The 16,705-nt window shown below is 37.1% G+C and overlaps 1 protein-coding gene across 1 annotated transcript; it reads right to left on the reverse strand.

Moving 5' to 3' along the window:
- Positions 1 to 491: 491 nt before the first annotated feature.
- LOC112195188 (probable protein S-acyltransferase 1) lies at positions 492 to 7,706 on the reverse strand. The gene is made up of 6 exons (XM_024335559.2): positions 7,281 to 7,706; positions 7,008 to 7,187; positions 6,613 to 6,921; positions 4,230 to 4,451; positions 2,367 to 2,869; positions 492 to 942 (listed from the first exon to the last, which is right to left on the reverse strand). Exons 1-5 carry the CDS (start codon positions 7,389 to 7,391, stop codon positions 2,408 to 2,410), a joined length of 1,284 nt encoding a protein of 427 aa, XP_024191327.1. The 5' UTR covers positions 7,392 to 7,706; the 3' UTR covers positions 492 to 942; positions 2,367 to 2,407.
- Between the last annotated feature and the right edge of the window lie 8,999 nt (positions 7,707 to 16,705).

Below are 16,705 nucleotides of genomic sequence, written 5' to 3' on the forward strand. Positions count from 1 at the left end.
TTCTTTGGATTTGGATTTGAGTTCATTTCTCTCCTCTCCATATTCTCAGCTTTGGCTGCAACAATGGCCAAAGGCCCAACACAACTGCAATTTTTTTTTTTTTTGGTTGGATTGGAAGGGAAATTTTAATTATAACTTGCAGTAATACAATGGGGTTGAATGTGTCTCATTTCTTGAATATAGGTATGGAGAAAGATAGTAGCCCCCCTGAATTTAACATTCAATAATGCATCATTCCATAAAATATTATCCAGCTAAGAAGTGCCAGATTCTATCCAATAGGCAGGTTGTTTCAATGGTAGTGCAGCAGTAAGAGCTATAGAATGAGCATAGAAATGCAAATTCCAGGAGTTTTAGGTAATTGGAAAGAAAGAAACTATTCTTATTTCCAACAGAAGCATCAAAAACACACACACAAAAAAAAAAAAAAGGAATAGCAGCTGTGTGTATGTATATGCATCTATTTCTGTTAGAATGTCAAAGACTGCGTGTAACGAGAAATTTAAATTGAATTATTACCTTAAGAATGCTAGTCTACATTCCCCAACTCCAAAAGAAAAAAGAATGACAACTTAAAACAGGTCCTAAACACTAAGAAATAAATTAACTCACTCCATCACATAAAAAAGATGAAGTTACTACATTGTAACATAAGCATTTCACAATGTAGCACCTTCATTCTTTTATATGTGCCAAATTACAGCTAGTTTTCCAGCTTCAGTAATGAAGTAGGATAAAGATAGGTGTTTGGGCGAGTTTGAACAGAACATGAGCACTAGAATGAATTACTCTCATTTTCTTGATTCCATTATAATTACATCACTGACCTTCACATTTCACCTCTAATCTCAGTAAATGAGCATTTTAGGATCATTGACTAAACTTGTTCAGTCAATCTGTCATATGACAAGCATTTACTGAGAAAAATTTATCCAGCAAAACCTGAGAAGTAAACATTGAGACATGGTAAGGTGAACCAGTTATCGTACAAAGATCAGATTAATTTTGGTTTAACCCATATCATATCCATACTCAACTATGCATTGAGTTGAAATGTACTACTTAAACTGTGTTTATCTTGCGTTTCAAATTCATAGCACTTAGATAAATGTATAATGAAACAATTAATCAACATATGATCTTTACCCAAAAAATAGAAGAAAAAATCAGCGCAGAATATCTCTATTTTATAACTGATATGTTTGACCCTTCTATGTTTCTATCACTTGTAAGACTTGCCAAATTTGGAAAATCTGAACTCAAACTTGTGCTAACATATGTGCATTCTAAGCCGTAAACAACAAAAGTCCATTTATTACTAACCAAAATACAGAATAAAATGCCAGGCACACAAATCGTGCCCTATACTGGAGCTAGTCACATTCTCATTTCTACATTTTCCACAAGTTACAATATCCCACACTAGTGTCACCGTTTAAAACTATATTGTTGCTGTCTACCAGTAAGTTGGTATTTCATCTCAATGTACAGCCATGAATCAACAAATATTAAATAAATAGGCCAGCTGCATGTAACGAAGCATTTTAGTAAATAACTCATATCCAATAATGTACTATGATGCCTTTTCTAAGCATGTAAAAAGAGAGAGCACAAGGCTACCTTCCATATATCCATTTTGGTTGTTCAAATTACTATTGAACTTATCATGTTAATATAAGAACATAACATACAAACTAAAATCCTGAAACAGAGGAAGCATTTGTGTATACATTTGACTGAAAAATGTCTCCACAACCCAAGCAAAAGGGGGGTGGGGGCAAAGAAAAACGTCATATCTGATATTTGCTGATATTCACTGTTTCCACAAGTCTACACTACAATGTGTTGAACCATTTTTACAGGTACTGATAATGATGGTTTGATGCAAATGAAATATCAACGGTTTTGTTTAAAAGAAGAGTGTTTCTCAACTTTTACCAAAAGTTCCCATAATACCGTTTTGAGTTATATACAATTAAATATGAACATTATCATAATCAACAACTAACCACAAAATAAAATAAAATAATGTTTCCTATTTTCTCTCTCTGCAGATAATCCTTTTCAACTGCCTGCTCTTATATTTAAAACATAATATTCATTTTAACAGTATCACAGATAGTGTGTGGCTTTGATCAAGTGTCATTTAATTTCTACTTGCATATATCTACACTGAATGCAACTCACATCTAACCACATTCTCCCTAAAATGTGTTATAAGAAAAATGAAATATTCACAGGAAACAAATGCAACTAGAACAAAGGTTAACAATGAACAAATAAAACACTCTACTTTCCTCATACAAGATAACTTCATAATAATCAAAAAATTTAAAAGCTTGTATATAGATTAAGAGGAATACTACCTTTCACTCGAAAACAAGCAGTTATGCAAGATGATTTGGAACTACTGTGTCCTCTTGTCACTAACAGAATTAACTCGAGTTGCAGAACCCCCCTTTGAATTTTTTATTTCTTGACCAATAGGAAAGAGAAACGGTTGATCTGATGCCTTCCTTTTTAAATCATCATTGAAACCACTAGTATCCAAATTCTTCTTCTTCATGTTATCATCAATGCCAGTGTAGTCCAATTTCTGCAATATACTTGGAACCATCATATTACCGTCCTTGGTAAACTTGTTCCCCATTTCTATGTCGAATTTCTCCTTGGAACTGATGAAGCCTCTTTCACTCTCTGAAGCGATGGATCCCATTGCAGTATCATCATCTTTTAGAACCCACGCTCGAAAATTTACCATTGATGGTGGAATCCTGGAGCAGAACACTTCTCTTAAGTTTCCCAGTATCCCCTTAGTGTACGGGTTTTCATTCTTATCATAGCGGTAACGAAAGTTCTCATATGTTGTCTGTGAAAAAGTAGTGGTCAAAATTAAAAAAGAATCTATACCCAAATTCGATGGTTGGCTAGATATTCAACATTAGTCTGTTAGGCAATGTAAAAAAGTAGGTGTAAAAGCTACACCCGGAGTTGAATATTCCATATGAGCTATATTATCAAGTAGGCATAAAATGTAAAATGAAATTTTAACTACAAAAGTACAACTAGAAATGGACAATACACTAAACTAGGAGGATGTAATTTGTTTCATTGGTTTACCACTACTCACAACTCATGAGAACATAAGTTTTTTAGTTACGGCAGTGCACAAAGGTTTAGTGAAAAAATTATTTTGAGTTTAATTGCAGTGATTAGAAAATCAAGCTTGCTTCATTCTACTTAGAAGGCCTCAGCCCTCACTGGCTCAAGTGGGCAAAGACAATGGTAGAGCCATTAACATGGGAGGAATGTGTGCACGCATTAATGGCAAGGGTGTTACAATCTACCCCCTTAGACCTTGGCATCCTCGCAAAGAATGGAGTCACATGGTTTGTTTTTCTCAAGCTGGACAACCTATCTCATCAATCAATGCTTCAAACAAAACCATCTTCCAGAGTATGGGTCTATTTATTTCCCTAAATCTATATTATAATTAAAAAGGTGGAACTGTTAAGTGGAAGGAAGACAGTTGTTCACAAGGGGACTAGTGGTAATATGAACAAGGAGGATATGATATATCACACACACACATACACATATGTGGCATTCATATGAAAACAGCAGTACATTTTCACTTTACTCAAGAAATAACCAGAATTCATTAGATTGGTTAATTAGTAGATTCCCCATACCATGATGGCATACTATAAAATGATGTATCATTATCAGTACTATGTCTAATGTCTAGGTTAGACCAAGCTTATCTTATGAAACTTATCTGTAGCTTCTAAGTCTAATCCTAAGGCTGTATCTTTTAAATCTCCTTTCGTATTTGTAATGGAATCTTATTTCAGTCCTGCAGTTTTTAAGCTATCTACTTAGACCTATGATAAATCATACTATTCCCTTTTCACACGGCTCAATTATTTAAAGCTAGTTAAATGCATTAGACATATAGTTTTTGCAAAATAATGCAAAACTGATCTTCCAATCAAAAAGGAGAAAAAGAAACTCAAAACATGCCCCATATTCTGGTGGACAACATTTTATATGTATGGAACACAATATTGAAACAACCAACCCAAATGCACATACAAGTAAATTATATGTCATCTTAGATTTATACATGAGAAGGAAAGAGATCACACTCAGTTTATACACCAAAAGAAAATTCCATTATCGACATATGAATACTAAGAACACAAATATGAACAAGAGCAAAAGGGTACCTGGTTGGTGCAGATTAGATAGACATGGAAAACTGTAAGCCCCCCAACAAACCAGACAGCTATGAAGCAATATACTATCAGAATAACTGATACGACATCATGTGACATGGCCCTCCATAGATTGCCCCCTTTTTGAAGAAGGTTGATCCAGGAAAACACAAAGACATATATGCAGAGCAAGGTTGATGATGAAATAAATAAGATGAAAAATGGATAGTTACGCTGCAAGCACAAGAATACGAAAAAAGTAATTTAGTTTGGTGATAATAAACTAAGATAATTCTTCTAATTAAAATGGTTAACCAACTGATTCGCCATGTCAGACACCCAAAGACATCCAAATTTACTTTATGCACATATATGCTCCCTTAAATTTAGATGTTTATATAAGCTCACTTAATTATGGACTCTTGATGAATTTTCAGTCAATTATATCCAAGTGCGCCTATATTGATGATCCTAGACCTACGTGAACCTCTATTGATTTATAAGTGAGCCTATATAGATGTCTATATTATATGATCACTTGGATACAAATGTCTATATAAATTAACAGAAGCAGCTAAAAATTCAGTATAAATCCAAAATTAACTGACAAATAAACTTTTAGGAGGTTCTGGTTCAATAAAATATATATATATATACACACACACACACACACATACATACATATATAACATAGTAAAGTCCTTTTGGATCACAAATTTCAGCTGTCAACCACATAACTATAATTGGTTCACAGATATCAGAGATACTTTAAAAGTAGTTTACATGTAGTAAAACTCCATATTAGTAATCAGAAGCATTCTCAAGACTTCATCCTTTCACTTCTGTTTGTAGGTTTGGGGACGCAAATGAGCAAAATGTAATATTTTGGGAAGAGTATCGGGTGGAGGAATAGCAATCTGTAACCTTTTTCTTCAGTTCAAAAGACTTTCGCATTTTCACAATATTTCTGTTGTAGAAAATATAGTTTTGGTTCCATCCAGGCTGGATGAATCGTATAGGGTAGAAGCTGGAGCTCACAGGTATCTTCTCTTGTGACAATTAAACTCTTATCTTCCCTTTTCTAGCCCTTCTTGCAAATATGCAAAGATAAAGTACCTCCTAAGTCTCAAGGAGCCGGTTCTAGCTTGGATAAGTATTGCTTATGAATCGTATAGGGTAGAAGCTGGAGCTCACAGGTATCTTCTCTTTTGACAATTAAAGAGTAACTCTTATCTTCCCTTTTCTAGCCCTTCTTGCAAATATGCAAAGATAAAGTACCTCCTAAGTCTCAAGGAGCCGGTACTAGCTTGGATAAGTATTGCTTATGGAGAGATGAATACTTGTGAATTGTGATTCTGTTCAGAGGAGAAGGTCGTTGAAATGCCCATGCCCACATTGGTGTTTGATGTGTAAAGAGGTTGCAGATGTGCTCTTCCTTATGGAAGAAATTAGTTATAGGGCTAATGTCAAATGGGATGTTTAAGCTTCTTGAAGAACCTCGTTGTATGAGATATAAGTTCTATTGGAAGAAGGATAATAAATAAATAATAGATTTGGGAAATTCTGCTATGATGGAAAGCAATAACAGAACCTTTGAGGGAGCTAGGGATGATGGTATAGACCACTCGTGGGATAGCATTCGGTACTTGGCCTCGCTTTTAGGCATTAGACTCCGATAGTTCTTTGTAGGCTATATTTGTGTATTAAGCTGTTGTGCTTTAGTTTTTGCGTCCTCTGTTTCATTGTATTAAATTAATGATCATATGGGTTTTTAGATCTTTTCTTTAGATGTTAGGATTTTTTTTAGGCATTTTGTTGAATCTAAATTATATATAGTAAGGGTTTTTGTTGGTTAAAGGCAGTAACTTTCTGCAAAGAGCATAGGGATTTGTTCTCATACGTGACTTTTGAAACCTTCCAGGTTTATTTATATTCTTTTAGAACTCAATAGTATTCTTTACCATAAAAGATGTATAAGTTTGGTCCAGGAAGTGTTTCGATACATTTAAATAACCCATTATGCCATCATATTACTTCTGGATGTCAAGCCCTGAAACACAATTGTCTTCTCCCTACCTGGTGTTTTATTCACTCTCCTATTAACCTGAAATACACTATCATCATGTTGACTTTTTATATTCAAAACTTAATACCTTTTTGCTAGGCTAGGTAGTGCTTGTAATGGAAATGCAAGAAATATAATTGGTTTCTACACAAGGGATTCATAAAATAGTAATTCTAGCAACTGAAAAAGGCAAATGAGGAGTGCCAGAATTTGGAAATGTAATGAAATGCACATGAAATAGGGGAGTATTAAGTGAAGTGTAAGCAAGTTGCAGGTTTATATGTATGTATGTATTATGTATATATAGTTGGTAGTGGTGAAGTGACTTACTAATCCAATACACTGACCAACCCATGGACAGTGGTGATCAAACTTCTGAACACAGTTGTTGCATATGGAACAATGAGAGGCGCGTGGTGGACGATATAACAAACAGGTATCACAAAACTTGACCTTCACTGTATGGCCATTGACCGGGACATCTTTAATTCGGGGAATTTTCATACTAGAGCCTTTGTTATTGACCCACTCCATTGATGGGGTAAAGGTATCGGAAGCCTCATCTGATTCAAGTGATGTTGAATTCCTCGGAATTATACCAGGATCTCTACCAGACGTGAGGAAGAGAAAAGTAAAATCCTGTATAGTAATTGGTAAGAATATATTTGAACTAGGGAAGCAAGAAAAGAAAGAAAGAAAGAACGAATTCGATTCAATTTACCAACCAAAACAGTGAGAATCAGGCCTGCAGTGAATACGGGATAACTATAACATGCGTCATCTCCTTTGATGGTAATAAGCATTCTTATGCAGAATGTGAGTGCAGGACATCCGATCAAAAAGCTAGTTAGATACAGTGAAGCGCCATCGTGACCAAACACTAATCTTCCACCACATAAGAATTTCTACCATCCACCATAGTCAAATTCATTTAATCAAAAATAATTGCATTCAATCAATGAAATAAACATATAAATAAATAAAAGATTGATCCTTACATTGTTACCCTTCCAGACTCGGTAGAGCCTTTCTTGGTTGGACTTGGGAGGGTCGTCAATGGAGGAGGAAGAATCACAGACTTGGCTCTTTTTCCTGCCCAACATGGTCATCGTAATAATAAAAATTTATTATTTTTGATATGAAGAATTTGGATTCCAAACACCGCCACATGAATCAACCAATCATTTTGGTTTTGGTGGGTGGTGTGGGGGGGAGAGGCGAAGTGAATGATATGAGATCGATAACGCGCAGAGAAGAGATGGATGCTCAATTCACATCTCCATCATCCTCCTCCCCTCTCTCTCTCTCTCGCGCTCGGCGTCTCTCTCTGTTTTGGAGGTTTTTTTTTCTTTTTTGGTTTTTTTTTTTTTGTTACAATCTGTCTAATGTGATATGTTTGGGAGGGATCGAAACACAGCTGCCCTGCCCGCAAACCCGTTAATTCCCTTGGGGGATGGATTCTGAACAATCGTTCACAATCCAACTTTCCAAATTCTACCGCCTTTTTCGCTACCAAACCAATATATTGTTTACAATTACACCCTTCCTACCATAAATCTATTAGAAAATTACATAGTAGCACATGACCAAATATATAAACACAGAAAACTCACTGTAAAATTTTTTTATACAAATAAGGACATGGGTCCAGGCCCAAAAGCCAAATGATGAAGTCTGACTCTCAATCTTAATTGAAAATGACCAAAATACTAGAGTTTCATCACAATTTACGGTCATTGCCACTAACCCAATATTCAATATCCAAAAACGGAAAAGGACCAAAACGCTAGAGTTTCAAAAAAAAAAAAAAACAGAGAAGTACGGGACCGTTTAAAGGACAGTCTCTAGCCAAGGTTATGGCTCAGTTGGACAGCCTCGACCTCATTACCAAGATCAAGTCTCTGATCTTTGCTCTCAACCTCGGCTCTCGCGACCTCCTCTCCCTCCTCACCTCTTCGACCTCGTTTCCTCGATCTACCACACCCCCTAGGTTCTCAATCCCGACCCTGCTGACGGTTTGGTATGATTTTCCTTTCAATTTCTGCGTTTTAGGTTGTGGGTTTTGGTTTGGAGGTTGGTTTTTGGGTTTTGGTTTGTGGGTTCTTGTCAATTTCTGATCTGGGGTCGGTTTTGTCGATGAATTTGGTGGTCTGGGTCGTTTTCGGTTTTGGTGTTTAGTGAAGATTTGAAATTTTAGAGTTAAGATGTGTGCTTTAATTTTATGGGTTTTTATCTGTTTTGAGTTGTGTTTATTGGTGTCGTGTTGTTTTGTTTGGTTTTGAGAATGTTGATTTTGAGATGTGTGTTGTTGCAAGATGAAGGTGACAATTGTGGAGGGGATGATTTGTTGGCAGACCTTGAAGATGCTTTTTTGAACCAACGTCACAACTGCACTTCAGGTGTTGGATTAATTGAATCTAGGGAGAAGAGTTTCCAAAGCCACCTTCAGCACAGATTGGCCAGCTTGAAGGTCACTAGATATTAGTATTTTATGAGTTATTCACACTAGTGTTTCGTAATTGTTTGCGCGTTATGCCAAATGTTAATATTTGGTAGAGCAGTTAGATTGATTGGCTACTGTCAATATATGATCTGCTACTGTTCAAATTAAATTGATCTAATTGATACTGTTCCTGCTACTGCTATTGCTCATGTTCCTGCTCCTGCTACTGTTCCTGCTCATGTTCATGCTCCTGCTCTTGGTACTGCTATTGCTATTCTCGTGCTACTATTACTGCTACTGCTCATGTTCCTGCTCTTGCTCTTGCTCCTACTACTCTCCTGCTCGTGCTACTATTACTGATACTGTTACTGAAGCTGCTACTGAACCAAGGACACATTTAGCAGTTAGTGATTTGGCTTTGTGCTTGTTTGAGATTTTTCAATTCGTGATTTCATAGCAGTAATTTGTCCTAGTATTAGTAACTATGGTGGATTTATTTCCGTTGCGAAAATCGTAGCTGGATATTACATAAGATCAACGACTAGCTATTGTTTGGTGAACCGAGTTTTATCTGTTTTTATGTATCATTGTGCGTGTCTGCTCTCATTGCTACTTCATTTGGCAAACTAAAAACTATTATTAAGCTCTTGGATACCACATGCAAAATTGTTATTAAGAAAAAGAAAATGTAGCAGAACATGAGTACAAGTACAGTAGCAGAACTAGATGAGTAGGAGTGCAGTAGCAGGATTAGGTGATGACAAGTGCAGTAGCAGGATTAGGGGATGACGAGTGCAGTAGCAACACGAGTACAAATGCATTAGCAGAACTGGACGAGTATAACTGTAGCGAGTGCAGTAGCAGGATTGGATGAGTGCAGTTACAGGATTAGGCGAGTCCAAGTGCAGTAACAGAACTGGACGAGTATGAGTGCAGTAGCAGAACACGAGTAGCAAAACTGGACGAGTATGAGTGCAGTAGCAGGATTGGACGAGTGTAGTAGCAGGATTAGGCGATCACGAGTGCAGTAGCAAAACACGAGTCCAAGTGCAGTAGCAGAACTGGACGAGTATGAGTGCAGTAGCAGAATACGAGTACAAGTGCAGTAGCAGAACTTGACGAGTATGAGTGCAGTAGCAGGATTGGACGAGTGCAGAGTAGTAGGAGAGTGAGGTTTTGTGAAGTAACATAAAGGGATTATTCTCAAGAAAAAAAGAGTAACATAAACCGATTGTTCTCAGAAAAAAAAACAAAAAAAAAGGATTATTCTCAGAAGAAAAAAAATAACATAAATTGATTTCTCAGAAAAAAGAAAAGTAACATAAAGGGATTAAAAGTCAAAAGACGTAGTTAAAGATAAAAAAATAAATTAAATCATGACATGTGGCAAGTGGAGAGCAAATTGTCCTTATTTGTAAGATTTAATCCTTGTAATTAAAGAGATTAGAAGTCAAAAGAAGTAGTTAAGGATAAAAGAGTAAATTAACTTATGACATGTGACAAGTGGAGAGTACATTGTCCTTATTTGTAAGATTTAGTCCTTATATGTTTAATTCAATCTTTAATGGATTTATTTGTTAAGTCATCTTTTATCAATAACTTATATGTAATTTGTTATAAATCTATACATTCTCTTCTTTTGTTTTCTTGCTTCAAAATAACAACCCTACATCCTCAACACACACTCTACTCTTTCGTAAACTTGACAGTCTCCTTTTAAAGGAAAAAAAGAAACACAATAACCAACTGTAAATGAGGATTAGGCCCGAGGCCAATTCTCGAGTGGCATCGATGGTGCAACCTCATCAGCCCTTAAGTTATCTTAAGATTTTGAAAATGACTTTGACAAAAACATATATATATATATATATATATATATATATATATATATACAGATCCTATCCAGAGCGGAGCTCCGCTTTGAAAATTAATGTGTGAAGTTCGAGTTTTGGGTCACTTTTCGGTCGCATATCCACATCTCGACCGTTCAGTTTTTAGGTACTAGTGTATAGATCCTCTCTACAAATTTTTAGCCAAAATGATGATAGTTAAGACATTGATAACTGCCTTAAAGCTAGTACGGTTCAGGTTGACAGATTCAGTCCGTCCATTGGTTTAAGTGAGTTAGATACCTTAACAATCATTAATTTGGTTGAAAATTTGCATATATGATCTATACACTAGTACCTAAAAACTGAACGGTCGAGATGTGGATATGCGACCAAAAAGTGACTGAAAACTCGAACTTCACACGTTAATTTCAAAGCGGAGCTCCGCTCTGGATAGGATCTGTATATATATATATATATATATATATATATATATATATTTATATATATATATATACACACTATCTTTCCACATGCATAATTGTTGTATCATGTTAGTCTAACAGTTAGTACATACGTATTGCATTTTAAGTATTGCCCTTCAACGGTTCAACTTTCGCTTTGGAGAAAATTTTTTGAATTTGAGGTTTTCTTTTGTTGCTTCTGTAAATTATTTTTATTTTTTTAAAGCAAGGTCAAGACCAGCTCTTTGTCCTACCTTGAAAGTTTATTAGATGAAAAAAACATTACAAAAAAGGCTTGAGGACCAAACCAATCCAAGCCTTTGAGAAGAACAATGAGAACAAAACTTATAGAAGATTCTAGAAGCTCCCCAGAAACATTATATTTCTGGAACATTCCAGAAAGTACCACACCAAAGACCATAAAACCATAGAGCTATCAAGTGGTAGAAGCTAGTGAACCCGTCACCTACAGCAAAAAGTTGGCTGTGCTTCAAGGTCTCGACCAAAAGTTGGAGCTAGGAACTGAGGAAGAACATTTCATGTGTGTTTCCCATCATTCGAAGCGTCGTAATGGGCCAAAACATCCGTCCGGGCATTTACCTTGACGGAAAATATGGGTGACCCGAAGACTCAAATGTCGCGCCAAAACCAAACCATTTAGCCACGTGGTACGCAATCTCCAAGGCACCAGTGCAGGAGACTGAACAAACCGCAATCTCCACAAGAAGTGTCATTCTCTTAACTTTGCCACATGAATAGCTAGCCTCCAAGAAAGCTAAAACTTCTGCATCTAGGGTGCTGGGGACCTGAACTCGGGCTGCAAAGGCATGCACAAAAGCCCCGTCATGATCACGAACAATGCCTCTGTACCCTGCATGCTCCAAGTCACGGAACGAGCCATCCGTGTTGACTTTAATCCAAGGGAGCTACGGAGGCCTCCAAACAACCAAGTGAAACTTGGGAGCAGTTGGTCTAAGTTGGGAGAGCCCTAAGAATCCAAACATAAGGACACTGGAAGGGGATGTAAAAGAGACAAACACAAGCCCGACAGACTCTTTCAAAGACACCACAAACAAAAGCTGTGAGTCTAGAAACAACCTCCATGGAGAAGAGCACATGCAATGTAGACTGAGGAGGAATTATCAACCTGAACATTTGAAAACACCAACCTCGAAGATTCAAAGTAACCCTGCAATCCCAAAAAAGATCAGGTCTCACAACCATGACCACAAAGAAGGCACTGAGAGCATAAGGAAACCCCTCTCCGCTACAACCTATCATTTGTTAAAATTCTCCGCTTCAACAAGAAGAAATCTGTCATGAAGGAACCTAGATGAAGGAGAAGCCTTGGAAACCATTTCCCAAGCCCTTTTAAGAAGCAAAGCCTGATTCAAGACAAATAAATTCTTTAGATTCAGACCCCCACTCTCCTTAGGCACACAAACACTATCCCATGAAACCAAAGCAGCTATACTTTTCAACGGATCCCCACTCCAAAAAAAGTTCTGAATCCAACCTTGCACTTTCTTGAGTAGAGAACAAGGCCACGGGTAGACTTGAAAACTATAGATTAAAAGATTCTGAACAGCCGATTCAATAAGTTGTAACCTTCTCGCTTGCGAGAGAAGCCGTCCCTTCCAAGAACTTAACTTGTTGCACACCTTGTCTGCAATTGGCCTTAAAGGCACTCTTTGTAGCCCCAATAAAAATTAGAACCCCCAAATAGTTAAACGGCAAAGAGCCTATCTTAACCCCAAGAAAGTTAGTGATAATAATGGATTGTCTTGGAAATGCATAGTTACCAAGGAACAACAGAGACTTGGCTTTGTTAACTTTCTGCCTTGAATTTGTCGCATATTCCTCCATGAAATCGCTTAGGGCACAGAGGCCTCTTGATGTAGCCCGCATAAAAATTATTACATCATCTGCAAACAGTATATGCGAGGGGGGGGAGCAACAACCAGGAGATGCAATGCAGTCAATCAGATTTTGATCAACTAGCATAGACAAACCCCTACTTAACACTTCCTCCGCAGGACAAGAGAGAATTGGTGACAGAGGATCCCCTTGATGGACTCCCCTTAAATAGGTGAAAAATCCACATGACTGACCCACTACTACAATTATGGGGAAAGGCCACACACAGCTTGCGTGACAAAAAGACCTCAAAGGACACACATGTGTGTGTCTAGCAGCCATAGCCACACTACAACCACTTTTAATAGGGTCAGTGCTCTATAGAGGGATTGCTTTCCCCTTAATAGTCTCGATTTACTTGGTGTGTGGCTTCTCTGAAGAAGCTCTGACATACTGGGACCACCAACAACAATGGTGGGTAAGATTCATTATTATAATTTTTTTTTATTAATTATTTCTGGTCCAATATCGAGTATTCCTGGGGATGGATGGCTGATATCCTGATCTTATTCATTTTATTTCATATTTCTGGGGATGAATGGGTTCATCGATGATCAGCTTGGATTCAGTCACTGCCATGGTTTCAGCCTCTACTCCAATGATGAAATTTGAGATCTTGGATTAGAGGTGATAGGCGTAGATCCATACTTTATTGAAACACTGAAACCAGATCCAGATTCTGATGAGGTCAATCTGGTTTAGGTTCTTCCCGTTTAACTTGGCGTGCATCGTGACGGCCATCCTTGCATACATAAAAACAAAGAGCGAGTTAACTCAGAGCAGCGCCATGGAGATTGGTTTTGACTTGAAAACTCAATGTCTACTTTGACCAAATAAACAATTGTTCAGATCTAAAAGAAATTATAAATGAAACGAACTTTAATAGTAGCAAATTGCTAGCAGTTGAAAACAAGGTCAGAAAACTCATCAGCCAACCGAGCAAGGCCTTCAATCGTAGTACTGATCATATGAGGAGTTCCACAAGCTAGGCCTTTAGCAACCTGTGACGTTCAAAATCAAAAGAGGTTGTATTAACATCAAAGCAAACTGATGAAATTGGGGAATCTCTTTCTAAAAGAGTAAAGAAAAGAAATTACCACTACGAATTCCAATTTCACATTGATGAAATTGGGGATCTTGATTAGAGTTGATAGGCATAAACCCATAAAAAACTAGGTCATTGAAACTAGATTCTGATGAGGTCGATCTAGTTGAGCTTCTTCTGATCTAGTTTAACTTGGCGTGCATCGTGGCGGCCATCCTTGCATACATAAAAACAGAGCGAGTTAACTCGGAGCAGAGAAGTACTATGAATCTATGAAGAAATTGGAACAAAGACCCCTTGCATATCTGAATAAGCAGAGTGAAACAATAAAAGCAAGTTTGAGCAAAATTTCTGCAGTTAGAAGATACAGATCTATAAAGAATGAAAAATGTATAAACAATGGAAAAAAGGCCGGCGGCACCTTCTTCCTTAGATCCGGCTTTTCCTTCTTCACGGTGGCCATCACCATGTCGCCGATGCAAGCCGACGGAAGATGATTGAGACGCCCCTTGATCCCCTTCACGGACAATTCATTGGATGATGGGGATTGATAGTTTGGGTGAGTTCAAGGACAAGGGAATTAGAATGAAGATTCAAGTGTGGGAGCACAGAAGAGAGAGGAGAGCTTCTCGAAGAAAAGAGAAGAGAGAGAATGAAAGAGAGGGGAGATAGGAGATCGAGAACAAGAAAGAATATAATATAAGTTTTCATTTTTCAATGCCCATTATCAGATTCTAGTACATAAGGAATATATAAAAAATTAACTCATCCACAATTATAAGCAATCGTAGGAAAATATCATGACTACAGTACCTGATACCATCTCACATCACCCAAATAGTGGAAGTTCCCACCCTTGTTTTAAGGTGTGGCAAAACACATGTGGCCTTTGCCCGTTATTGTAGTAGTGACCATTGATTAAAATAGATAGGTGCGCAGACTTAAGAATGCAGAGTATCCATTGCACAAAGGTGTCATCAAATCCAAAAGAAGTAAGTAGCCAGAGCAGAAAACCCAAATCAATGGTATCAAAAGCCTTAGCAATATCAAACTTGATAGTAATGTTGCCCGTCTTGCATTTATGATCTAGAAGATTCATGCACTCAAAAGTCAGAAAAATAGGGTCTACAATAGATCGACCTACCTTTTACAAAAGCACTCTAATTTGAAGAAATAATCCTCGAAGATATTGGACCCAACCGAGTAACCCACAACTTTGTAATGACTTTAAACACAAAGTTAGCTAAAGCAATTGGACGATAATCTGCAATCCCTTCAACTTCAAGGACTTTTAGAATTAGAATGAGTAGATTGGAATTGAAATGATCGAGGAGCTATGAAACCTGATTCGAAGAAGCTCCGTACCGCAAGAATTACATCCAAAGCCACCACAGACCAACAGAACTTAAAGAAGGCACCTCCAAAATCATCTGGACCCAGTGAGCTATTACTAGCCATGGACTGAACAACAACAATCTCCTCATCACTCGGGACAGAGACAAGAGCAACATTTTCCTCCGCCGTAACTAAGCAAGGAATGGTTCTTTCCACCAACCCCGTATTGACAATAATATTAGAAAGGATATCTACCTTAATTGAATATCAAACAGGATATCTACCTTAATTGAATATCAAACACATTTGATTTGTATAGGATTTTGCTTTGATTGTAATAGGTTGTATAGGGTGTCTTTCCTTACTTTGTCTCCTAAACTGTTGGAGACTTCGTGCTGTGCAAGTATACCATTCTGTATATAATATCTATGATCAATAGAAAGAGAACTATTCAGCCAAATATCATTTTCTTTCATGGTATCAGAGCGGAACAAGTCCTAGCTCTTTATTCTCTTTTCAACTCATCAATTGTGTCTTTGATTTTTTCATTCCTTCATCAACATCATGACTAAGAACGATGTTGAATATTCAAGTTCTGCCCTTGATCCATCCAATCCTCTATTTCTTCATCATTCGGATCATCCGGGTCTATTGCTTGTTTCAAAGCGATTGAATGGTGACAATTATTATTCCTGGTGCCATGCTATGTGGATTTCATTGAGTGCTAAGAATAAGATTGGTTTTATTACCGGAAAGATATCGGAGCCTGATGAAGCCAATGATCCAGATAAACACGCTCTTTGGCAACGATGTAACGATAGGGTGCTTTCATGGATACTTAATTCCATAGAACCAGACCTGGCAGATTCAGTTCTCTCCTGCAATACTCCTCGTGCTATTTGGGAGGACCTTCGTGAGAGATTTTCCCTTGGTAATGCTCCTCACATTTTCCAGATCCAACAAGACATATATAGGATTGAGCAGGGCCAAATGTCTGTTGCTGCGTATTATACAAAGTTGAAGGGGTTATTAATACGCTCAAAGCAAGCATATAATTTAACCCTATAAATATCGTTAGTAGTATAAGCAAGTAGGGATCGTTCTATTCCGGGGATTGAGGGTACACTTGTCATTGTAAGACAATTAAACAATTAAAATAAAAACAAAGTATAACATTTACACACACACACATATATATATATATATATATATTATTTACTAATTTAGGGGGATTTTAGGTTTTTGGTTTTCGAAAATTAAAATAAAGAAATAAAACTAAGTATAAACAAAAACACAAATACAAGAATGAAACATAAGAAACAAAGATCAAAACCAAGTTCATAATTGAATTCGAATCAACCCTACAATTGTTCTTCCAAGTCATGAGAAA

Source organism: Rosa chinensis, chromosome 3 (genome assembly GCF_002994745.2).
Source record: "Rosa chinensis cultivar Old Blush chromosome 3, RchiOBHm-V2, whole genome shotgun sequence".
Classification (NCBI taxonomy): domain Eukaryota; kingdom Viridiplantae; phylum Streptophyta; class Magnoliopsida; order Rosales; family Rosaceae; genus Rosa; species Rosa chinensis.